General features: G+C 42.0%; 1 protein-coding gene across 3 annotated transcripts in view; it reads left to right on the top strand.

Annotated features, from left to right (window-relative positions):
• Positions 1 to 26,271, top strand: part of ASCC3 (activating signal cointegrator 1 complex subunit 3) — an 824,578-nt gene that overhangs the window by 336,125 nt on the left and 462,182 nt on the right. Inside the window, exon 14 of one of the 3 annotated variants that reach the window (XM_077289661.1) lies at positions 24,903 to 25,255. The exons of the other annotated variants lie outside the window; for them this stretch is intronic. Within the exon in view, the coding sequence (XP_077145776.1) occupies positions 24,903 to 24,908 (6 nt within the window). The 3' untranslated portion in view covers positions 24,909 to 25,255. Of the gene's footprint in view, positions 1 to 24,902; positions 25,256 to 26,271 lie in introns of those variants that run through there. 3 annotated transcript variants of the gene reach the window in all.

The following is a 26,271-nucleotide window of genomic DNA, read 5'->3' on the forward strand; positions in this document are numbered from 1 at the left end:
TTCCAGAGGATGTGTTTGTCCTGTGATGATCACAAGGGTATTCAACATTGTGTATTATTATTTGTAATGGGTACATCACATGATCGAAAATGAACAAAGAACATGACATTCAATGACTCTCGAAATATATCTTCAAAATAAAGAGTAATGATTAAACTAAGCTTTGTAATAAATTGTATAACTTTTTATTGTGGATGGAATAGGCTTTATTTGCAGAAGCATGATAATCCTTTAAACTAGGCATTTAAGCTTTGTATATTTGTAAAATATTAGATCTCTGCTGCATTGCTACAATTGGAGTAGCTATTATGTGATGGCACAACATATTCCCTTGTGACTTACACACCACTTGAGCCTTCTTTTTCTTGGATACTCATGAGTAAATTACACCAACCAGCAGAAACCAGCACCTATGTAACTGAATCAGTACGATTTCTAAACAGCCATGTCCGCTATCTGCCTGTGTCATTTCCTCAACTGTCCCCTGTAAGAGCCGATGAGCCATATACACTACAGTATTAATAGAGGTGTTGGCATTGTTGTGTCCTCTTTCTGTCAAATATCACCCTCATATAGCTTACCATTATCAGGATATCACTAATCATCTACAAATTGACATCTTTTTAGGTTTCTCATTAAGGCTGATATAGCGTGTAGCTCCATATTTATATTTCACTATATACACACACGTGTTCAAAATTGTTGGTACCCCTCGTTCAATGACAGAAAACCCCTCAATGGCCACAGAAATAACTTGAATATGACAAAAGTAATAATAAATAAAAAATCTATGAAAATGAACAAATGAAAGTCAGACATTGCTTTTTATGCTGTCCTCATACACTTTAGTAGGGTGTGCAATGAGACATGTAGCTAAACCCCCTGTCTTCTTTAAGAAAAAAAGGCTGTGAAGTTGTAACCTTCGTTTATTGCTTGTAGATGTGACAGGAAAGGGTGAAACTATAAGATGCAATAACAGGAGCATTTCAGAATCTATAACTGTACAATGCATAAAATACAGATAGTCTGCAATACACAGCAACATGAGGTAATATACAAGCTGATGATTACCTACTATTACAGCAAACGTACTGATAAACACAGGGCTGTAACACACAGATAGTGACTCACCAACCATGCTTAGACAGGCTGTTTACAAGGAGCTTGCAGAAAAGTGAGTGATCTGGTTTCTCCTCAAGAACATACAGGAACAATGGCTGCTGTTCCCTTCACAATGTCATAATAAGACCACGATGCAACAGGAGCAATCCCAGAATGCCCTTGGAACTTCCCATAATACATTGCAAACTAAACTAAAATGTATATTATCAAAACCGCCAGCAGATGTTGCTGTTACCTTACTATATAAAAATATAGGAAGGATTAATATACACAGAAAATACGTTGCCTGTGATAACTGAGACACAAAAAATAACTAAACATTATAGACAGCAGTTATATTGCTGGACAGACCACTTTTCAACCATGCTTCCACAGAATTTTTTAACCCCTTCAAGACCTTGCCCTTTTTCATTTTTGCGTTCTCGTTTTTCGCTCCCCTCCTTCCCAGAGCCATAACTTTATTTTCCCTTCAATATGACCCGTAGAAGCGCTATACCAGCGCGAAACGGCCGTCTTCAGAACCTGCACACTCTTATCCTTACACCCCCGAGCCATGAAGGTTTTAAACTATGACTGAATAAAGGACAAACCATTTTAAGGATCTGTGAGTGCTGCCTATCTTTTCTTCATTATATGGATTGCATTTAAGTGTTTTTCGGAGGAGCACCCGGGATCCGGAGGCTAAGCTTCAACGAGTATCCTTCGTGTCAGGCACTCTGATTCAGTGAAATTGGCTGTGCTGTCTACTATTTACCTTTTGACAGATGTCCATGTGAGTGCTTGTTTTCTGCCGGACAAGTTGCACGTTTGAACGACATCATTGGTTTTAGCATGTCGTGTACTAGAAAACGGGAAAAAGAATTCCAAGTGCTGTGAAATTGCAAAAAAAGTGCAATCCCACACTTGTTTTTTGTTTGGCTTTTTTGCTAGGTTCACTAAATGATAAAACTGACATGCCATTTTGATTCCCCAGGTCATTACGAGTTCATAGACACCAAACATGTCTAGGTTACATTTTATCTAAGTGGTAAAAATAAAAAATAAAAAATTGTGCAAATTTCCAATACCCATAGTGTCTCCATTTTTCGTGGTCTCGATTTTTTGCGTGTCGAGCTGACATTTTTAATGATACCATTCTGGTGCAGATACAGTGCCTTGTGAAAGTACTTTTCAACCTTTTGCCACATATGCTTCAAACATAAAGATACCGAATGTAAATTTTTGGTGAAGAATCAACAACAAGTGGAGCACAATTGTGAAGTTGAACGAAATTTATTGGTTATTTTAAATTTTTGTGGAAATTCCAAAACTGAAAAATGGGGCGTGCAATATTAATCGCCCCCTTTACTTTCAGTGCAGCAAACTCACTCCAGAAGTTCATTGTGGATCTCTGAATGATCCAATGTTGTCCTAAATGCCTAATGATGATAAATATAATCCACCTGTGTGTAATCAAGTCTCCGTATAAATGCACCTGCTGTGTGATAGTCTCAGGGTTCTCTTTGAAGCACAGAGAGCATCATGAAGACCAAGGAACACAACAGGCATGTCCGTGATACTGTTGTGGAGAAGTTTAAAGCCAGATTTAGGATACAAAATCATTTGCAAAAGTTTAAACATCCCAAGGAGCACTGTGCAAGCGATCATATTGAAGTGGAAGGAGTGTCATACCACTGCAAATCTACCAAGATCTGGCCATCCCTCTAAACTTTCATCTCAAACAAGGAGAAGACTGATCAGAGATACAGCCAAGAGGCCCATGACCACTCTGGATGAACTGCAGAGATCTACAGCTGAGGTGGGACAGTCTGTCCATAGGACAACTATCAGCCGTACACTGCACAAATCTTGCCTTTATGGAAGAGTGGTGAGAAGAAAGCCATTTCTCAAAGATATCCATAAAAAGTGTCGTTTAAAGTTTGCAACAAGCCACTTGGGAGACACACCAAACATGTGGAAGAAGGTGCTCTGGTCAGATGAAACCAGAATCAAACTTTTTGGCAACAATGCCAAACGATATGTTTGGCGTAAAGACAACACAGCTCATCACCCTGAAAATACCATCCCCACTGTCAAACGTGGTGGTGGCAGCATCATGGTATGGGACTGCTTTTCTTCAGCAGGAACAGGGAAGATGGTTAAAATTGATGGGAAGATGGATGGAGCCAAATACAGGACCATTATTGAAGAAAACCTGTTGGAGTCAGCAAAAGACCTGAGACTGGGACGGATATTTGTCTTCCAGCAAGATATTGATCCCAAACATAAAGCAAAATTTACAATGGAATGGTTCACAAATAAACATAGCCAGGTGTTAGAATGGCCAAGTCAAAGTCCAGACCTCAATCCAATCGAGAAGCTGTGGAAAGAGCTGAAAACTGCTGTTCACAAACGATCTCCATCAAACCTTACTGAGCTCGAGCTGTTTGCCAAGGAAGAATGGGCAAGAATTTCAGTCTCTCGATGTGCAAAACTGATAGAGACATACCCCAAGCGACTTGCAGGTGTAATCGCAGCAAAAAGTGGCACAACAAAGTATTAAGTTACATGGGCCGAATAATATTGCACTCCCCACTTTTCAGGTTTTGAATTTCCACAAAAATTTAAAATAACCAATAAATTTCGTTCAACTTCACAATTGTGTTCCACTTGTTGTTGATTCTTCACCAAAAATGTACATTTGGTATCTTTATGTTTGAAGCATGATATGTGGGAAAAGGTTGAAAAGTTCCAGGGGCCGAATACTTTCGCAAGGCACTGTATGTTCTTTTGATCACCCGTTATTGCATTTTAATGCAATGTCGCTGCGACTAAAAAAATGTAATTCTGGCGTTTCAAATTTTTTTCTCCCTGCGCTGTTTAGCTATCAGGTTAATGCTTTTTTTTTCTTGATAGATCGGGCGATTCTGAATGCGGCGATACCAAATATTTGTAGGTTTGATTTTTTTTTTTTTAATTGTTTTATTTTGAATGGGGCGAAAGGGGGGTGATTTAAACTTTTATATATATTTTTTTTTTTTTTTTTTACTTTTGCCATGCTTCAATAGCCTCCATGGGAAGCTAGAAGCTGGCATAGCCTGATCGGCTCTGATCATCAGATCACTCCTATGTAGCTGAATTGCAGGCTTGCTATGAGCGCCGACCACAGGGTGGCGCTCACAGCAAGCCGGCATCAGTAACCATAGAGGTCTCAAGGAGACCTCTCGTTACTGTGCCGACGCATCGCTGACCCCCGATCATGTGACGGGGTCGGCGATGCGCGCATTTCCGGCCTCATGGCCGGAAGCGCCGGTTAAATGCCGCTGTCAGCATTTGACAGCGGCATTTAACTAGTTAATAGCGGTGGGTGAATCGCGATTTCACCTAACGCTATTGCGAGCGCATGTCAGCTGTTCAAAACAGCTGACATGTCCCGGCTTTGAGGTGGGCTCAGCGCCGAAGCTCACATCAAAGCTGGGGATCCGACCTCCACAGTAATAATACTGATGAAATAGGCCTGGACAGAAATGATGGTACCCCTGAAATAATGTGACAAAAGGGACATGTTAAATCACAATATGTCTACTAACTAGCATCACAGGCATCTACAATCTTGGAATCAGTTAGTGGGCCTGTATATAGGGCTAAAGATACTCACTGTGCTGTTTGGCGACATGTTGTGTATCACACTCAACATGGACCAGAGGAAGCGAAGGAAAGAGTTGCCTCAGGAGATTAGAAAGAAAATTATAGACAAATGTGTTAAAGGTAAAAGTTATAAGACCATCTCCAAGCAGCTTGATGTTCTTGTGACTACAGTTGCACATATTATTCAGAAATTTATTATCCATGGGACTGTAGCCAACCTCCCTGGATTTGGCCACAGGAGGAAAATTGATGACAAATCATAGAAACGGATAACACGAATGGTAACAAAAGAGCCAAGAAAAACTTCTAGACAGATTAAAGGTGAACTTCAAGCTCAAGGAACATCAGTGTCAGATCGCACCATCCATCGTTGTATGTGCCAAAGTGAACTTCATGGGAGATGACCAAGGAGGACACCATTGCCCTGACATAAATCCTATTGAGCATCCTTGGAAAGAGCTGAAACATGCCGTCTGGAAAAGGCAACCTTCAAACATGGGACAACTGGAACAGTTTGCTCTTGAGGAGTTTGCCAAAATATCTGTCGAAAGGTGCAGAAGTCTCATTGACAGTTACAGGAATGGTTTGATTGCAGTGATTGCCTCAAAAGGTTGTGCAACAAAATATTAAGTTAAGGGTACCTTCATTTCTATCCAGGCCTATTTCATGAGTTTTATTTTTTTTAATACTGTGGAAGCATGGTTGAAAAGGAATGTCTGACTTTCATTTGTTCATGGTCATAGATTTTTTATTTATTATTACTTTTGTCAGATCCAAGTTATTATGGCTTTTTCTGTCATTAAACGTGGGATACCAATAATTTTGACCGTGTGTATATGCAAAACAGAATACTTAACAGAAACTATCTATGCCAGATCTGTGCCCCCGGGCAAGAAATTTTGACCCTTTGGTGGTGTCTGTCCAGAATATGGGCCAGGAAAGACAAAGGGTTGGAAATTGTGGCGTCCCATCAACGACACCACAATACCCCAGTCCAGTGTGTCTATTGCAATGGTACCTTCATATTCAGGATGCTGATACAGGTACATCTAATGGTGGAACAGGAATCTATATACTGTAGTTCATTCAGCCGATGCATCTAAGTCTGTTATGGTTCTCAATGGCAAGAGAACATAGCCCAGCAAACATAAGTACTAGCTCTTGGAAGGATGGAAACTAAACTGACCATGAACTAAACCTGCCGCACAACTAACAGTAGCCGGGTAGCGTTGCCTACGTTTTTTATCCCTAGACGCCCAGCGCCGGCCGGAGGACTAACTAATCCTGGCAGAGGAAAATATAGTCCTGGCTCACCTCTAGAGAAATTTCCCCGATAGGCAGACAGAGGCCCCCACATATATTGGCGGTGATTTTAGATGAAATGACTAACGTAGTATGAAAATAGGTTTAGCAAAATTGAGGTCCGCTTACTAGATAGCAGGAAGACAGAAAGGGCACTTTCATGGTCAGCTGAAAACCCTATCAAAATACCATCCTGAAATTACTTTAAGACTCTAGTATTAACTCATAACATCAGAGTGGCAATTTCAGATCACAAGAGCTTTCCAGACACAGAAACGAAACTACAGCTGTGAACTGGAACAAAATGCAAAAACAAACGAGGACTAAAGTCCAACTTAGCTGGGAGTTGTCTAGCAGCAGGAACATGCACAGAAAGGCTTCTGATTACAATGTTGACCGGCATGGAAGTGACAGAGGAGCAAGGTTAAATAGCGACTCCCACATCCTGATGGAAACAGGTGAACAGAGGGGATGATGCACACCAGTTCAATTCCACCAGTGGCCACCGGGGGAGCCCAAAATCCAATTTCACAACAGTACCCCCCCCTCAAGGAGGGGGCACCGAACCCTCACCAGAACCACCAGGGCGATCAGGATGAGCCCTATGAAAGGCACGGACCAGATCGGAGGCATGAACATCAGAGGCAGTCACCCAAGAATTATCCTCCTGACCGTATCCCTTCCATTTGACCAGATACTGGAGTTTCCGTCTGGAAACACGGGAGTCCAAGATTTTTTCCACAACGTACTCCAACTCGCCCTCAACCAACACCGGAGCAGGAGGCTCAACGGAAGGCACAACCGGTACCTCATACCTGCGCAACAATGACCGATGAAAAACATTATGAATAGAAAAAGATGCAGGGAGGTCCAAACGGAAGGACACAGGGTTAAGAATCTCCAATATCTTGTACGGGCCGATGAACCGAGGCTTAAACTTAGGAGAAGAAACCCTCATAGGGACAAAACGAGAAGACAACCACACCAAGTCCCCAACACAAAGCCGAGGACCAACCCGACGCCGGCGGTTGGCAAAAAGCTGAGTCTTCTCCTGGGACAACTTCAAATTGTCCACTACCTGCCCCCAAATCTGATGCAACCTCTCCACCACAGCATCCACTCCAGGACAATCCGAAGATTCCACCTGACCAGAAGAAAATCGAGGATGAAACCCCGAATTACAGAAAAAAGGAGACACCAAGGTGGCAGAGCTGGCCCGATTATTGAGGGCAAACTCCGCTAAAGGCAAAAAAGCAACCCAATCATCCTGATCTGCAGACACAAAACACCTCAAATATGTCTCCAAGGTCTGATTCGTCCGCTCGGTCTGGCCATTAGTCTGAGGATGGAAAGCAGACGAGAAAGACAAATCTATGCCCATCCTAGCACAGAATGCTCGCCAAAATCTAGACACGAACTGGGTTCCTCTGTCAGAAACGATATTCTCCGGAATACCATGCAAACGGACCACATTTTGAAAAAACAGAGGAACCAACTCGGAAGAAGAAGGCAACTTAGGCAGGGGAACCAAATGGACCATCTTAGAGAAACGGTCACACACCACCCAGATGACAGACATCTTCTGAGAGACAGGAAGATCCGAAATAAAATCCATCGAGATGTGCGTCCAGGGCCTCTTCGGGATAGGCAAGGGCAACAACAATCCACTAGCCCGAGAACAACAAGGCTTGGCCCGAGCACAAACGTCACAAGACTGCACAAAGCCTCGCACATCTCGAGACAGGGAAGGCCACCAGAAGGACCTTGCCAACAAATCCCTGGTACCAAAGATTCCAGGATGACCTGTCAACGCAGAAGAATGAACCTCAGAAATGACTTTACTGGTCCAATCATCAGGAACAAACAGTCTACCAGGTGGGCAACGATCAGGTCTATCCGCCTGAAACTCCTGCAAGGCCCGCCGCAGGTCTGGAGAAACGGCAGACAATATCACTCCATCCTTAAGGATACCTGTAGGTTCAGAGTTACCAGGGGAGTCAGGCTCAAAACTCCTAGAAAGGGCATCCGCCTTAACATTCTTAGAACCCGGCAGGTAGGACACCACAAAATTAAACCGAGAGAAAAACAACGACCAGCGCGCCTGTCTAGGATTCAGGCGTCTGGCGGACTCAAGATAAATTAGATTTTTGTGGTCAGTCAATACCACCACCTGATGTCTAGCCCCCTCAAGCCAATGACGCCACTCCTCAAAAGCCCACTTCATGGCCAAAAGCTCCCGATTCCCAACATCATAATTCCGCTCGGCGGGCGAAAATTTACGCGAGAAAAAGGCACAAGGTCTCATCACGGAACAATCGGAACTTCTCTGCGACAAAACTGCCCCAGCTCCGATTTCAGAAGCGTCGACCTCAACCTGAAAAGGAAGAGCAACATCAGGCTGACGCAACACAGGGGCGGAAGAAAAGCGGCGCTTAAGCTCCCGAAAGGCCTCCACAGCAGCAGGGGACCAATCAGCAACATCAGCACCCTTCTTAGTCAAATCAGTCAATGGTTTAACAACATCAGAAAAACCAGCAATAAATCGACGATAAAAGTTAGCAAAGCCCAAAAATTTCTGAAGACTCTTAAGAGAAGAGGGTTGCGTCCAATCACAAATAGCCTGAACCTTGACAGGATCCATCTCGATGGAAGAGGGGGAAAAAATATATCCCAAAAAGGAAATCTTTTGAACCCCAAAAACGCACTTAGAACCCTTCACACACAAGGAATTAGACCGCAAAACCTGAAAAACCCTCCTGACCTGCTGGACATGAGAGTCCCAGTCATCCGAAAAAATCAAAATATCATCCAGATACACAATCATAAATTTATCCAAATAATCACGGAAAATGTCATGCATAAAGGACTGAAAGACTGAAGGGGCATTTGAAAGACCAAAAGGCATCACCAAATACTCAAAGTGGCCCTCGGGCGTATTAAATGCGGTCTTCCACTCATCCCCCTGCTTAATTCGCACCAAATTATACGCCCCACGGAGATCTATCTTAGAGAACCACTTGGCCCCCTTTATGCGAGCAAACAAATCAGTCAGCAGTGGCAACGGATATTGATATTTAACCGTGATTTTATTCAAAAGCCGATAATCAATACACGGTCTCAAAGAGCCATCTCTCTTAGCCACAAAGAAAAAACCGGCTCCTAAGGGAGATGACGAAGGACGAATATGTCCCTTTTCCAAGGACTCCTTTATATATTCTCGCATAGCAGCATGTTCAGGCACAGACAGATTAAATAAACGACCCTTAGGGTATTTACTACCCGGAATCAAATCTATGGCACAATCGCACTCCCGGTGCGGAGGTAATGAACCAAGCTTAGGTTCTTCAAAAACGTCACGAAATTCAGTCAAGAATTCAGGAATCTCAGAGGGAATAGATGATGAAATGGAAACCACAGGTACGTCCCCATGCGTCCCCTTACATCCCCAGCTTAACACAGACATAGCTTTCCAGTCAAGGACTGGGTTATGAGATTGCAGCCATGGCAATCCAAGCACCAACACATCATGTAGGTTATACAGCACAAGAAAGCGAATAATCTCCTGATGATCCGGATTAATCCGCATAGTTACTTGTGTCCAGTATTGTGGTTTATTACTAGCCAATGGGGTGGAGTCAATCCCCTTCAGGGGTATAGGAGTTTCAAGAGGCTCCAAATCATACCCACAGCATTTGGCAAAGGACCAATCCATAAGACTCAAAGCGGCGCCAGAGTCGACATAGGCATCCGCGGTAATAGATGATAAAGAACAAATCAGGGTCACAGATAGAATAAACTTAGACTGTAAAGTGCCAATTGAAACAGACTTATCAAGCTTCTTAGTACGCTTAGAGCATGCTGATATAACATGAGTTGAATCACCGCAATAGAAGCACAACCCATTTTTTCGTCTTAAATTCTGCCGTTCACTTCTGGACAGAATTCTATCACATTGCATATTCTCTGGCGTCTTCTCAGTAGACACCGCCAAATGGTGCACAGGTTTGCGCTCCCGCAGACGCCTATCGATCTGGATAGCCATTGTCATGGACTCATTCAGACCCGCAGGCACAGGGAACCCCATCATAACATCCTTAATGGCATCAGAGAGACCCTCTCTGAAATTCGCCGCCAGGGCGCACTCATTCCACTGAGTAAGCACAGCCCATTTACGGAATTTCTGGCAGTATATTTCAGCTTCGTCTTGCCCCTGAGATAGGGACATCAAGGCCTTTTCCGCCTGAAGCTCTAACTGAGGTTCCTCATAAAGCAACCCCAAGGCCAGAAAAAACGCATCCACATTGAGCAACGCAGGATCCCCTGGAGCCAATGCAAAAGCCCAATCCTGAGGGTCGCCCCGGAGCAAGGAAATCACAATCCTGACCTGCTGAGCAGGATCTCCAGCAGAGCGAGATTTCAGGGACAAAAACAACTTGCAATTATTTTTAAAATTTTGAAAGCAAGATCTATTCCCCGAGAAAAATTCAGGCAAAGGAATTCTAGGTTCAGATATAGGAACATGAACAACAAAATCTTGTAAATTTTGAACTTTCGTGGTGAGATTATTCAAACCTGCAGCTAAACTCTGAATATCCATTTTAAACAGGTGAACACAGAGCCATTCCAGGATTAGAAGGAGAGAGAGAGAGAGAAAGGCTGCAATATAGGCAGACTTGCAAGAGATTCAATTACAAGCACACTCAGAACTGAAGGGAAGGGGGAAAAAAAAAAAAAAAAAAATCTTCAGCAGACTTCTCTTTTCTCTCCTTTCTCTGTCAATTAATTTAACCCTTTTAGGCCGGTCAAACTGTTATGGTTCTCAATGGCAAGAGAACATAGCCCAGCAAGCATAAGTGCTAGCTCTTGGAAGGATGGAAACTAAACTGACCATGAACTAAACCTGCCGCACAACTAACAGTAGCCGGGTAGCGTTGCCTACGTTTTTTATCCCTAGAGGCCCAGCGCCGGCCGGAGGACTAACTAATCCTGGCAGAGGAAAATATAGTCCTGGCTCACCTCTAGAGAAATTTCCCCGATAGGCAGACAGAGGCCCCCACATATATTGGCGGTGATTTTAGATGAAATGACAAACGTAGTATGAAAATAGGTTTAGCAAAATTGAGGTCCGCTTACTAAATAGCAGGAAGACAGAAAGGGCACTTTCATGGTCAGCTGAAAACCCTATCAAAATACCATCCTGAAATTACTTTAAGACTCTAGTATTAACTCATAACATCAGAGTGGCAATTTCAGATCACAAGAGCTTTCCAGACACAGAAACGAAACTACAGCTGTGAACTGGAACAAAATGCAAAAACAAACGAGGACTAAAGTCCAACTTAGCTGGGAGTTGTCTAGCAGCAGGAACATGCACAGAAAGGCTTCTGATTACAATGTTGACCGGCATGGAAGTGACAGAGGAGCAAGGTTAAATAGCGACTCCCACATCCTGATGGAAACAGGTGAACAGAGGGGATGATGCACACCAGTTCAATTCCACCAGTGGCCACCGGGGGAGCCCAAAATCCAATTTCACAACATAAGTCCATTGCAGCAGGTGTGATGATGTCACATGATCACGCCTGCTGTTGGAATTCTCAGGTCACAAGTTGTACAGACTGGAGAAGCCAGTTCTCGTGGAGGAAAACTGTGGTGGCATCCTACTGTGTCTGTCACTGTGGGAGACTATTCTGTTAAGGAGCTGAGAAAGCCATTATATTGTGTGTGGCATGGCTCTGAGAGCATGATATTGTGATGAGGGCTTTAGGGAATCACACTGTTTGGAGGGTTGTGGGAGCCATCATACTGTGTGAAGGTCTGTGGGGCATTCATACTGTGCATGTGTGTGTGTTGGAGGGCTAAGGGGACGATAATTCTGTGTGGGAGGCTGTGGGGGATCATACTGTTTATGGTGCCCATCATACTCTGGGGAGGGCTGTGGGGGATCATAAATGCTTCACAGGCTGTGGGGGATCATAGTGTGTGGAAAGCTGCGGGGACATTATACTTTTGTGAAGGATGTCATAGTATTTGAGTTTCTGTGGTGTCATCAAACTACGTGAGGGTTCTTACAGTGTTGGTGACTGTATAGGAATCATACTGGGTGGCGGCATCAATCTGTGTAGGGATTTCATACTATAGGGACCATCATACTATGGGGAGTTGAAGGGGTTAACTGGAGGTATCATACTGTGCGTGGGGCTGCAGGGACAGCATACTGTGTGTTAGCATTTTGCGAGAGGGTGACTGGGGACATCATACTATGAGGGTGAAGCTGTTGATTTAGCTATAAGGGCTTATAATAAGGAGCAGTGTGATTTACTGTATGTTTTTAACTTTATAAAATGCAGTTAATTATATGGTTTTGACTAGCTGCCTCTTGTAAAATTATATGTTATAATAAGCTCTGCTGTAACATTTATGAGCAGTAAAAGTTATTCAACTTACTTACAATAATTCTGCTCAATATTAATTTTTAACATTAATTGTAAGAAAAAATAATAATTTAATAACAATACTGTGTATAGTTAGTTTCAGCCTATTTGCTCAGCCCTCCACAGTGGTCCCTCATGCGAATTAAGTGCCCACCTCTGATCCAATCACGTGTATCTAGTGCTAAAAAATACATCTAGTCTTGAACATTGTCACATTTGACAACACATTTCAGGCCATGAAGCTTATATTATTTTAGCTTTGATGCATTGATATATAATTATCTCAACAATCATTAGGCTAATATAACATGTTGGATATTTTATTTATTATTATAACAGTTTTGTGAAATCATTGCTGCCTTTTCATGCAATTCTTTGACTTACAGCTGTGCTCAAAAGTATACTTACCCCAGCAGACCTTTTGCTTTATTGGCCTTTTTTCAGAGAATATGAATGATAACACCAAAACTTTTTCTCCAATCATGGTTAGTGGTTGGGTGAAGCCATTTATTGTCAAACTACTGTGTTTTCTCTTTTTAAATCATAATGAGAACCCAAAACATCCAAATGACCCTGATTAAAAGGTCCCATTTTCCATTTCTTAATACCGTGTATTGCCCCCTCTAACATCAATGACAGCTTGAAGTATTTTGTGGTAGTAGTGAATGAGGTTCTTAATTTTATCAGATGGTAAAGCTGCCCACTCTTCTTGGCAAAAAGCCTCCAGTTCCTTTAAATTCCTGGGCTGTCTAGCATGAACTGCGCGCTTTAGATCTCCCAGAGTGGTTCAGTGATATTGAGGTCAGGAGACTAAGATGGCCATTCCAGAACCTTCACTTTGTTCTGCTGTAGCCAATGGCAGGTCGACTTGGCGTAGTCTCATGCGCAGCTTCTGGGATGATGAGTTCACATGTGCCTCCAGTATTTGCTGATAACGTGCTGCATGCTTCTTTTCTTCAACTTTTGCCAAGTTTCCTGTGCCTTTGTAGCTCACACATCCCCAAAACATCAGCGATACACAGTAGTGCTTTACAGTAGGAATAGTATCCTTTCATCAGAGGCCTTGTTGACCTCTCTCCAAATGTAACGTTTATGGTTGTGGCCAAAAAGTTAAATTTTGGTCTCATCACTCCAAATTACCTTGTTCAAGAAGTTTTGAGACTTGTATCTGTGCTGTTTTGCCGATTGTAAGCAAGATACTTTTTGGTTGTTGTACAGTGATGGCTTTCTTCTGGCGACTCGACCATGCAGCTCATTTTTCTTCAAGTGTCTCCTTATTGTGCATCTTGACACAGCCACATCACTAGTTTTCAGAGAGTCCTGCATTTCAGCTGATGTTATTTGTGGGTTTTTCTTTGCATCCCGAACAATTTTCCTGGAAGTTGTGGACAACATTTTTGTTGGTCTACCTGACCGTGGTTTTGTTTTTACAGAGCCCAAGATTTTCCATTTGTTAATCACAGTTTGAGTGCTACTGACTGGCATTAATTCCTTGGATATCTTTTTGTATCCCTTTCCTGTTTTATACAGTTCAACTACCTTTTCCTGTAGATCCGTTGACAATTATTTTGCTTTCCCCATGACTCACAATGCAGAAACGTCAGTGGCTGGATGACAGATGCAAGAGTCTGTCTGTATCCAAGAAACTCACTTAACTTTTGTGCACACACACTGATTACAAGCAAACGGGTCACAGGTGAAGATGTTACCTTTAGTAGCCATTCAAACCCATTTGTGTCAACTTCTGTGCATGTTATCAGGCCAAAATCACCAGGGTATGTGAACTTTTGATCAGGGTCATTTGGATGTTTTGGGTTGTCATTATGATTTAAAAAGAGAAAACACAGTAGTTTGACAATAAATGGCTTCATCCAACCACTTACCATGAGTGGAGAAAAAGTTTTGGTGTTATCATTCATATTCTCAGAAAAAAGGCCAAGAAAGCAAAAATTCTTCCGGGGTATGTAAACCTTTGAGCACAACTGTACTTGCTATTTTATTGTCATGCAATAGGAGACTTTTGGTAAATGAAGGTCATTTATGTATTGTAAGCTTATCATAGACCAGACTATGCTTTAAAGGGTAACTTCATAGCTGCTTTTTTTCAAAAACAGCAGCTGAAAAGATTGATTGAAAATGCATTTCGAAAATCGCACTTAAAAATGCAATGAAAAAACACAAGAAACCTAATTTAGCAAATTGGTTCAAAAATTCACTAAACACTCATTGTGGAAACTTATCCTTATGGAGTTGATTTGCATATGGACAGGTGTGGTGCTTTTTGCTGTTGAAGTACGCTGCTGTGCTTTTTCTTCATGAAGAGCTCCTTTAAATTTAATCTGTTAATAGGATTAACCCCTCTGAGCCGTCTATATGGGCATGTTGGTCATAGGAAGATGAATAAAATGATACCTTGATTTGTGATCTGATGTTTTATATCAGATAAATCCACATTATTCTTACACGTAAATGAGCTGTTCAGGACTATGAGCTGGACAATAATCTGCATGAGAATCTGCCTCCAGAAATTATTTTCCATAACGGTACATCACCAGTGTGAGGTGTAATGACCACTCTCTGCTCTCCTGATGTCACTGCAGAGCTGTGTGTGATTATACCTGACACATCTGCAGGTTCCTCTCAGCTTTCATTTCACAGGCAGTGCTGCAATATTGTTGTAATACAGCAGAGCTGTGAGAGCTGCAGATGCTAACATGTTTGTTATGAGAACAAGTTTAGTTCTACTGTTCTGAGTTACTTACATGACTCGCAATGGTAATGTCCCTTTCATTTATAAAAAGCTGTGTAGGCAGATTCTCATGCAGATCAGTGTCCAGCCCATAGTCCTGAACAGCTCATTTACATGGATTTTTCTGAAATCAGACATTGGGTCGCAAATCAAGATATCATTTTATTCAGCTTCCTATGACCTACATGCCCTTATGGACGGCTTAGGAAGGTTGATCCTACTGACAAGATTCGCTTGCAGAAGTAATCTTTAATTAGCTAAACTTAAGGAAGTTGAAATGAAATTGAGATGAAGGCTGCAGTTGCTCTTTCCCTACGTCTGGAGCACCCATAGACAATAAGTGGACAGACCCATCTGAACTCCCCATATAGAAGGCAGACACAGCTTGTTACCATGTTTGCCTTTCCTATAGCGGGACAAGCGATATGTATACAGTGTAAGAAATTCTAGCCCCGTTTCCTCCTCCGTCATGTGATCGCTGAGTGTAAGGAGGAGGGAGCACAAGTACCTTATTGAGGGGCGGAGGTGGTGGAACAATACGTAAAATAATTAAAAAATAAATAATTATGTGTGTAAAAAAATAAAAGCAGGAAAATTTTTTTGATTAAGTTGCTATCAATCCAAATCACCTTTACAGCCCTGCTTTTGTTATAAAAGAAAAAAAAAACCCACATCTGCAGTATATAAGGAATTGTTGCTGAAAGGGGAACAAATTTTAAAATGTATTTCAGTTATCACTTTTGATAAAAAAAATAGAGTGTGACAATAACGTGAAATTGAGGTTCCATACATCACGTGAAAAGATGCAAAAATGACTTGAATATCCAAACAATAAAAAATGTTACAGCTCTTTAAACCGCACGTGTGAGAAAAGCTAAAAATGTGCCTGGTCAGGAACGGGGGGTAAATGGCAAGGTGTTCAGCTGGTTAAAATGTGAGTCTGCTCCCTTGTACAGGTCCTTCTCAAAAAATTAGCATATAGTGTTAAATTTCATTATTTACCATTTATTGAGACAGGTTTTTGGGGTTTTCAGGAGTTGTATGCCAAAATCATCAGTATTAAAACAATAAAAGACCTGACAAATTTCAGTTGGTGGATAATGAATCTATAATATATGAAAGTTTAATTGTAATCATTACATTATGGTAAATAATGAAATTTAACACTATATGCTAATTTTTTGAGAAGGACCTGTATATATTGCAATCTGTTCTTTTCTTTAAGCAACATGATGATATTTCTTATGAGTGAGTTATTTGTGTTAGGACTGTTTGTCTGTGCGGAGTGCATTAGGTATAGCCTGTGGCAGAGCATTTCAAGAAAAGTAATCTTGCAGGAAGGCCAAATCCTTGTAGTCCCCATACATAATGAATAAATATGATACTATTAAGTAGAAATGTAGTAGAAAAACAGTAGTGTGAAATGAACGGAGAACAGGCAGGCCACAACAGAGCACTTAACTGGACTGCAGATAAAAGCAGCAGGTATCTGCCTTGATTTATTCCCCATGTGGAATACTTAGTAAAGCATTATTTTAAAGGCAGGACAGGGCCATGGCTGCAAGTTAATTTAGTGCCAGGTTCTTTAGTGGAGCATTAAACTGAACTGAATCCGACTGCTGCTTTGCATTGGATTTTACACTGTAAAAGGCTTAGAATAGAGGTCAGTGGCAGTAGTTCACTTTCATGCATTTACATATTGGCTCCATCTCTTATCCTCCAGTTTGGTCTGATGTTGCATCCACATTTATTGTGTGGAATGAACGGATTACATAAATTACACGTAATATATTTATATATGGATATGTAGGTGATTTTGACAATTGATCCACATTTATGACAGCATATATGGTTCCCCCTTTTGGGAATTAAGATTTTTCATATGTATAATATTTTTAATTTATGTATCCTGAGCACATTCTCGGTCCTGTAGCTGCACCGCTGAAAAAGAGATGAAAATGGGTTCGCTGTGCGAGATTTGGCAGACCAGAGGGAGCCTCTGGATTGGGACATACGCAGCGAGTGCCTTTCGATACTTAGACATCGCCGACTGAGAAGGACTTTGGATGGCATGCACAATACCTTCACCAGAGAAGCGCAAGCCGGGGTTACCTTGGACGTGCACAGTTTGGCCAGCTATGTGTTCACCAGAGGATTGACTCAATTACGCACATGGAGGAACTCATGATTCACAGCTACATCGATCTTGCCTATCAGTGTTTGATTGATAGGGTCTGGTCATTGCGAGTGGACATACACACTGGTGTGTGCTGCGGGCTGGGGCGTAGCTATTACCATGATTGGTTTGTGCATTAAAAGGACATTTCTGAGGGGGTGGTTATCGCCATGGGGACTATAAAGCTGTCTATTGATTGGTGGTAACGCTTTGTTTACATTTTAAGGGATAATAGCTCTAAAATGATATGATTTACTTATAAGAGCGATCAGAGCTATTTAAAGGGAACCTATCACCCCGTTTTTTAAAGATTAGATAAAAATAGTGTGAAATAGGGGCAGAGCTGGGCTTTACATTAGTGCCTTTTTGTTGCCTTTATTCCCCCGTTAGGCTGCCGAAATACCTGTGTGAAGTGGCCGTTTTGTCCTGTCACTCAAGTTGGTCAGGTCGGATGGGCGTGGTTACAGCGCTGTTTCTCCCCCAGAAACCTGCTCATCATTACGTTGGTGGCGTAGTGGTGTGCGCATGTCCAAAGCGAAGATCCACTGCCCAGGAGATTCAAAACAGCGCGGGCTTCGCTATTCGCCGTTTACCGGTGGGCGCGGCCATCTTTCCTGTGGCCGCGCGTGCGCAGATGGAGCGCTCTGCTGCCCGGGCTTTAGGAAAATGGCCGCGGGATTCCGCGTGTGCGCAGATGGAGATTTTTTTTTGAACCAACTGAGCAAAACTCATACCTGGGGGCTGCAACCCTCAACTGTCAGCTTCAGAAAGGTTGGTTTTCAAGAATATAGGGGTCCCCACGCTTTTTTTTAAATTAAATAATAAAAAAGGTGTGGGGTCCCCCACCATTTTTGACAACCAGCCTTGCTAAAGCTCACAACTGGGTGCTGGTATTCTCAGGCTGGTAAGGGGCCATTGATATAGGCCCCCCAGCCTAAAAACAGCAGCCCCAGCTGCCCAGAAAAGGTGCATTTATTAGGGGGTGGACTTGAAGTCTCAAAAGTCCTCACCTGCTGTCATTGTTCGAACTTTAAGAAAACTCTTATCATTCTCTTCTGCTCGCGCCGATCGCCGGCAGAGCAGGGGAGAATGATGAGAGCCGTCTTCAGTGCCTGCCACCGGTGATCAGTGCTTACTGTAGCTCTTCTTCCCTGGTGCCAATGCGTGTCACACGGAGGACATCAATGTATTTTCCATGTGCACGTTTGCGGGGCATTTTGCCATCCGTGCTGACGGTAAAAAAACGGACATGTCTACATGTGGGGCACACGGTCCGTGGAAACACACTGACATGTGCACAGACCCATTCATTTGCATGGGTCTACGTATGTACGTGTCTTCGGTACGTGTGAAAACTGTCATCACACATACAGGAGACACGGACGTGTGAATGAGGCCTTATTCAGTAGCAGATCCAAAGTGGTCTGTGCCTCAATTAACCACACCTAAAGGAAGCCTAATACTTGATGAGCTGTGGTATCATGCCCCCGCTTCCGGGGAGAATCTGCTGGGGATCTGCTTGTCTCATTAGTCTCCCTTGCGGCTCGTTCCCCGGAGGCTCTTAAGCTATGTTTTTATCTGAAATGCCGCAGTTAAAGACATTTGGCTGAATTCATGCAGCCAGTGTCTGACAGACACTTGTATCCGTTTAGTCCGCCTAGGTTAGTTTAGTTTGTTTTTATCCAGGGAAACAAAAGCACGGCAAGCTGCACTATTTTTCCATTAAAAGAAAAAAATGGAAACTCAATGGAGATCTGAACTGACACCAAGTTACCATTTCAGCCACCCATGGAAAACATGAACAGTTTCTTCACGTTTACTGCTTCTTAAATGTCTAAAAAAAGCCTAATGTACACGCTCCAGTATGAACCCAGCTGTAAAAAAGGGGGGATATATGCAGAATCTCATTTTGCATGCAGACTAATGTAAACGCAATGCAGTAATCTAAAATAAAAGTACCTACAAAACCTTGAATGTGCAATCTAAATTAACTCTTCAAGGACTGTTTCACCTTTCTATTGTTAAAACCCATAAAATGTGCTACTTTTGCTTTTAACGTTAGCTACACACTTACAGCGAGGAGGGGAAGGTGGCAGCACTGACAGATTATTACTCCCATTGTTCCAATTCCTCTGGGCTTTAGTGCTAGCCCGTTTAATTTAAATTCCCTAAGGGTGGAAATGTTGCACAACAGAGCATACAATTAATGCTTATGTGCATTTTTCTCTGATATATTTCATGTCCAGGCCTTTGTCTTTGTGTATGGCAAGCCCTGTGCTTTTGATTTATAACTAGGATCATCTCTTGTGTACTGTTCTCACAGTGTCGCCCTTGCTACTCATTCATGTGCCTATATTATCAGGCAGTATATCAATGTGTCTCTTGTTTTTCAAAAATATGATAACCATGTGGTACCATATACTCTAAGCATATTCACCTTTCACCACTATAATACAGTGTTTATTAGGTGACTATTAAAGTTGAGTTACTTTGTAGTTACATTTTGAGTTACATTATGTGTGTCACCAAGTCAAAATGCGGATCTTCTCAACGTTTCAGAATGTACGTTCTGCTTGATAAATGCGCAGAGCAGAGTAGTCTGTAGTTGGAGATGTGTGGTCTTTCAGACACCATACACTATGTTTTGTATTGCCTCTTGGAGATATGCTGTACGTCAGGAGGATCTCTTGATGCAAACCTTATAAGCTTACATTGCTTTACGATGGGAGATACATACCAATCTGTGATATACTGTAGATTTTTCTTTTTCACTGAATGCGTCTGTACATTTGTGGCCAAAAGTATTGACAACCCTGCAATTCTGTCAGATAATACTCAGTTTCTTCCTGCAATTCTTTGGTATTATTATCTTCATTTAATTTGTCTTAAATGAAAAAACACAAAAGAGAATTAAGCAAAAATCAAAACCTTGATCATTTCACACAAAACTCCAAAAATGGGCCAGACAAAAGTATTGGCACCCTCAGCCTAATACTTGGTTGCACAACCTTTAGCCAAGATAACTACGACCAACCGCTTCCGGTAACCATCAATGAGTTCTTACAATGCTCTGCTGGAATTTTAGACCATTCAAACTGCTCCAGGTCCCTGATATTTGAAGGGTGCCTTCTCCAAACTGCCATTTTTAGGTCTCTCTACAGGTGTTCTATGGGATTCAGATCTGGACTCATTGCTGGCCACCTTAGAAGTCTCCAGTGCTTTCTCTCAAACCATTTTCTAGTGCTTTTTGAAGTGTGTTTTGGGTCATTGTCCTGCTGGAAGACCCATGACCTCTGAGGGAGACCCAACTTTCTCACACTGGGCCCTACATTATGCTGCAAAATTTGTTGGTAGTCTTCAGACTTCATAATCTCATGTACATGGTCAAGAAGTCTAGTGCCAAAGGCAGCAAAGCAACCCCAAAACATCAGGGAACCTCCGCCATGTTTGACTGTAGGGACCATGTTCTTTTCTTTGAATGCCTCTTTTTTTCTCCTGTAAACTATGTTGATGCCTTTGCCCAAAAAACTCTACTTTTGTCTCATCTGACCAGAGAACATTCTTCCAAAACGTTTTAGGCTTTTTCAGGTAAGTTTTGGCAAACTCCAGCCTGGCTTTTTTATGTCTCGGGGTAAGAAGTGGGGTCTTCCTGGGTCTCCTTCCATACAGTCCCTTTTCATTCAGACGCCGACGGATAGTACGGGTTGACACTGTTGTACCCTCGGACTGCATGGCAGCTTGAACTTGTTTGGATGTTAGTCGAGGTTCTTTATCCAACATCCGCACAATCTTGCGTCAAAATCTCTTGTCAATTTTTATTTTCCTTCCACATCTAGGGAGTTTAGCCACAGTGCCATGGGCTTTAAACTTCTTGATGACACTGCGCAAGGTAGACACAGGAACATTCAGGTCTTTGGAGATGGACTTGTAGCCTTGAGATTGCTCATGCTTCCTCACAATTTGGTTTCTCAAGTCCTCAGACAGTTCTTTGGTCTTCTTTGTTTTCTCCATGCTCAATGTGGTACACACAAGGACACAGGACAGAGGTTGAGTCAACTTTAATCCATGTCAACTGGCTGCAAGTGTGATTTAGTTATTGCCAACACCTATTAGGTGCCACAGGTAAGTTACAGGTGCTGTAAATTACACAAATTAGAGAAGCATCACATGATTTTTCGAACAGTGCCAATACTTTTGTCCACCCCCTTTTTATGCTTGGTGTGGAATTATATCTAATTTGGCTTTAGGACAATACTTTTTGTGTTTTTTTTCATTTAAGACAAATTAAATGAAGATAATAATAACAAAGAATTTGTGTTTGCAATCATTTTCATGAAGAAACTGAGTATTATCTGACAGAATTGCAGGGGTGTCAATACTTTTGGCCACAACTGTATGTAATAACAAAGTCTTCCTTTCTATTCCATACAGCCAGAAGAATGAAAGTCTAATGCCCCAACCAACAAAGGACATTCTCTTTACTTTTGTTGGTTGGAAACCAAATATATCTAAACAAACCACATTAAAAAAGTATTTTCATTAAGAATTAATTAAAACTCAAGAATTATTGCTAAAGATAAAAACAGGTAGAAAACCAGGATTCAATATACATCAAAAATAAGATTTAGATGAAAGTTAACATAGCTCAAAGGCATCCATTATATGCGTCAATTCTGGAGCTTAGCCTCGGCTGTTCATGATTGCTTTGGTGTGGTGGCAATTGGGGTAATAGTTTTTGAGGTTGATGTAAGCTTTGTGTGTAATGTCAGCTGTCTGCAAGCCAATGGGTTACTAATGGAGAGGCATCTATCGTGCCGAAAATGGCATGCGCTAGCGATGCGTTGGCAACCCGTTAGCACATTGCTGTCAATGGGTGCGCTAACGGACCCGTTACATGGCGTTAATTGCGACAATTTCGCCATGTAACGGAGTCCGCTAGCGGACACCCATTAACACAATGTGAACCTAGCCTTATAACCCGTGTGTGTGTCCACATTGTACCGCCATATAGTCCGTCATTGCTTAGCAGCAGGTCCCATCTCTGCACGGTGGACCCCGGGCTGCGAACGCACCTTACTCTATCTTCCTAATTATTTGGTGCGTTCCGCTAGCCCTAACACACACACAGGAAATTAAAAGTTCATTTGAATAAGAAATCCCCAATACATTCCCTGATTTACCCATTTATTATTAAAAAAATATTCCCATCAGTTCCGACATAATACATTGTAGTTCTCACGATGTCCAGTGTTCCTCTGAGAACAAAGACCCATAAGTTACTTGCAGTCATGTCTCACGAGCGATGATGTCAGTATCTGAAGGAGCTGCAGAGTACCAAGCAGAGATTTGCGGTATCTGTCTATACAACCACAAAAAGCTTTACACTCCATAGATGTCACCTTTATGGAAGAGTGAGCAGAAAAGACCTTTTACTTGCACACAAAAATTGTAAGGCTCGTTTTGAGTTTTCCAAAGGACATGTGGGGACTCCTCATATGTATGTAGGAAGGTGCTGTGGCCAGATGAGACCAAAATTGAACTTTTTGGCCAGCAAGATAAGTTCTGGAGCCAAACCAGCACAGTTCATCACCCTAAAAACATCATCCCCACAGTGAAACATGGTAGTGGCAGCATCACGCTGTGGGGAAGTTTTTTTTTGGCAGCAGGGACAAGGAAAATGGCCCCAAGTAAAGGGGAAGATGGATAGTGCGAAATACAGGGATATTCTTGAGGAAAATCTGTTTCAGTCTGTCAGTGATTTGAGACTGAGACAAAGGGTCACATTTCAACAAGATAATGACACAAAGCATTCTGATAAAGCAACACTCAAGTAGTTTAAAGGGAAACTTGTTTGGAGTGGCCTAGTCAAAGCCCAGACCGTAATCTAATTGAGAATCTGTGGGTCAGACTTTGAAGATTGCTGTTTTCCAGAGGAAACCCTCTAAAGGTACCGTCACACTCAGCAACTTTGCAAAGAGAACGACAACAATCCGTGACGTTGCAGCGTCCTGGATAGCGATCTCGTTGTGTTTGACACGCAGCAGCGATCTGGATCCCGCTGTGCCATCGCTGGTCGGAGCTAGAAGTCCAGAACTTTATTTTGTCGCCAGGTCGGCGTGTATCGTCATGTTTGACATAAAAAGCGACGACGCCAGCAACGAGCATAGGGGGCGTCGCAGCGTCTCCTTCTAGCCAGTCGGTACACTCCGGCTGTTTGACATGGAGCTAACAACCAGCGAGAACGAGAAGTGAGTCGCTGTTACGTCACTGTATCGCTCCTGCATCGTTCTGGAGTTTCTGTGTTTGACGTCTCTTCAGCGACCTAAACAGTGACGCTCCAGCGATCTAGTTTGGGTCGGCTCTTTGTCTATATCGCCGCAGCGTCGCTGAGTGTGACGGTACCTTAGCTCGAAGGAGCTGAAACAGTTTTGCCTTGAGGAATGGGAAAAAATCCCAGTGGCAAGATGTGGAAAGCTCATAGAGACTTATCCAAAGCAACTTGCAGCTGTAATTGGTGCAAAAGGAGACTCTACAAAGTACTGACTTTAAGGGGAGGGGGATAGTTATGCACACTGAAGTTTTCTGTTTTTTTATCCTATTTGCGGTTTGCTTCACAATATAAAGGAAGCCAAATATTCACAGTTGTAGGCATGGTCCTTATGTCAATTGATGCAAACCCACAAAAGAACCAGTGAAACTCCAGATTGTGAGGTAGCAAAACACAAAAAATGCCAAGGGAGTGAGTACTTTCGCAAGCCACTGTAGGTGCACTTTGCTGCATTTTTTTTTTTTTTAACATGCCTTTTTGTTACGATTTTTCCCCATGCACTACTATGGAAGATAACAAGGAAAAAACACACTATAGCTAATCTGCAAGTAAAAAATAACAAAGTGGGCAAGATAAATCAAGTTTCCCAATCACTTTACTAGCATCAGGAAACCTTTCGGGTTCTGTGACAACTCTGCACACAAAAATACGTGACAAATCTGCAACATGTGACCTGTCCCTCATAATAACAAAAGGTTACATCCACAAAAATGAAAAGAAATAGAAATGTAAACAGCTCCTATAAAGCCCCGAAATGCTCTTACTGACTGTGAAGGTTGGCACCCTAACAAAAATGATGTAGCAATTCCACTTAACATAGACGAACCCTAGTGGAACCCACTGCCTGTGGGCCATTTACAGACCATGGGCCATTTAAGGCCCGTGATTACCTTTTCTCTGGCCCCTGGGTAGATTCCCGATGACAGCAGCGCTAGGGTCGGCAGAGTTGTTTTAACAGCCACCAGACTTTCAATTTCTGAATTGAATTACTGAATGCTAAGGCATGTGTAATGAAAGAGTACGTCATAACACCAGTGTGTCAACTATTTAGATGCCAAAGATAAAAGAATGCAAACCATAAATAAATTACCCCAAAAAACAATAGTGCATAAAATCACTTAGCTTTGAGTATTTGCTGATTGTCCGACTTGTTTTGTCTTGTAGTTTTGAGGTTCATCAGGTGACTTATCCAAAGAGTGAAAACTGAAAAGCGCTGGTAATGAGTGCTGTGCCGCTCTCGTGGCTGCCAAGTGAATGAATGGAGTGCAGCTTTATCGGTTGGATCAATGGGTTGCATAGAGGGTTACTTGAAGTTTTTAAGCATCTTTCTGTCAACAAACTGCTGACTGTTTCCACCAGCAACCAGCTGCAAAATAGATACCACTCTAGTCTTAAACACCGGGCGTCTGTAAGTGCAGATGTGAATATGGTAAATTATAAACTGTATGAGAAGTTCTGCCTTACTTTTTTTGGGTTTTGCATATTCCAAGATAAGTACAATAAAATTACCATCTTTGGAAGAAAATAAAGTGTTTTGTTGGGTGCTGAAACACTGTGAATTACACAATTCATGGCTCCTATCTCAGGATATCTTAAGCCAACAGAAAATGTAAAGGGGATAACATACAAGTGCTTTTCACAAAATTAGAATATCATCAAAAAGTGAAAGTCATTTATTATGTAGAGTCATTACAAACAGAGTGATCTATTTCAAGTGGTTTTTTTTTCTGTTAATGTTGATGATTATGGCTTACAGCCAATGAAAACCCAAAAGTCATTATCTCAGTAAATTAAAATAGCAAAAACTACCAAGGCTTTCTAAGCATTTATAAAGGTCCCTTAGTCTGTTTCAGTAGGCTCCACAATCATGGGGAAGACTGCTGACTTGACAGATGTCCAGAAGGCAGTCATTGACCCACTCAACAAGGCAGGTAAGCCACAAAAGGTCATTGCTAAAGAAGTGTTGTATCCAAGCATATAAATGGAAAGGTGAGTGGAAGGAAAAAGTGTGGTAGAAAAAGGTGCACAAGCAACCGGGATAGCCACAGCCTTGAAAGGTTTGTTAAGAAAAGGCCATTCAAAACTTTGCGGAGATTCACAAGGAAAAAAGTAACGGTAACCAAGGGCAAATAAATATAATTCAACATCTAGGAAAAATATAAATAAATCAAAGCATAAGATAGCGATAGTTAATACCCAGAATAAGTATATGCCATGGATTCAGAAGTAAGACCGGTTATCAGAAAACATACAAACCGGGGGGAGGAAAAAATCCAAACAATAACCTATGGTCTTTGATAAAAATGGTTTATTGTGGAAGGTGTTCCGAAACGCGTGTTGGGGCTTGCACTGGGACCATTTACCTGCCAGCACTTGCCTGCATTTCGGGGTGATGTATTCCTGAGATATATATTGATTCTTGTTGCTTCCATCTGACATGATTTTAGGCTCTATTAGGAGCCGGTTTGGCACTGTCCTGTATGAGATATAATCTAGACTATGTATTCACCCTTTTTTATGTATTTTTGTGGGT

Source organism: Ranitomeya variabilis, chromosome 2, assembly GCF_051348905.1.
Source record: "Ranitomeya variabilis isolate aRanVar5 chromosome 2, aRanVar5.hap1, whole genome shotgun sequence".
NCBI lineage: Eukaryota > Metazoa > Chordata > Amphibia > Anura > Dendrobatidae > Ranitomeya > Ranitomeya variabilis.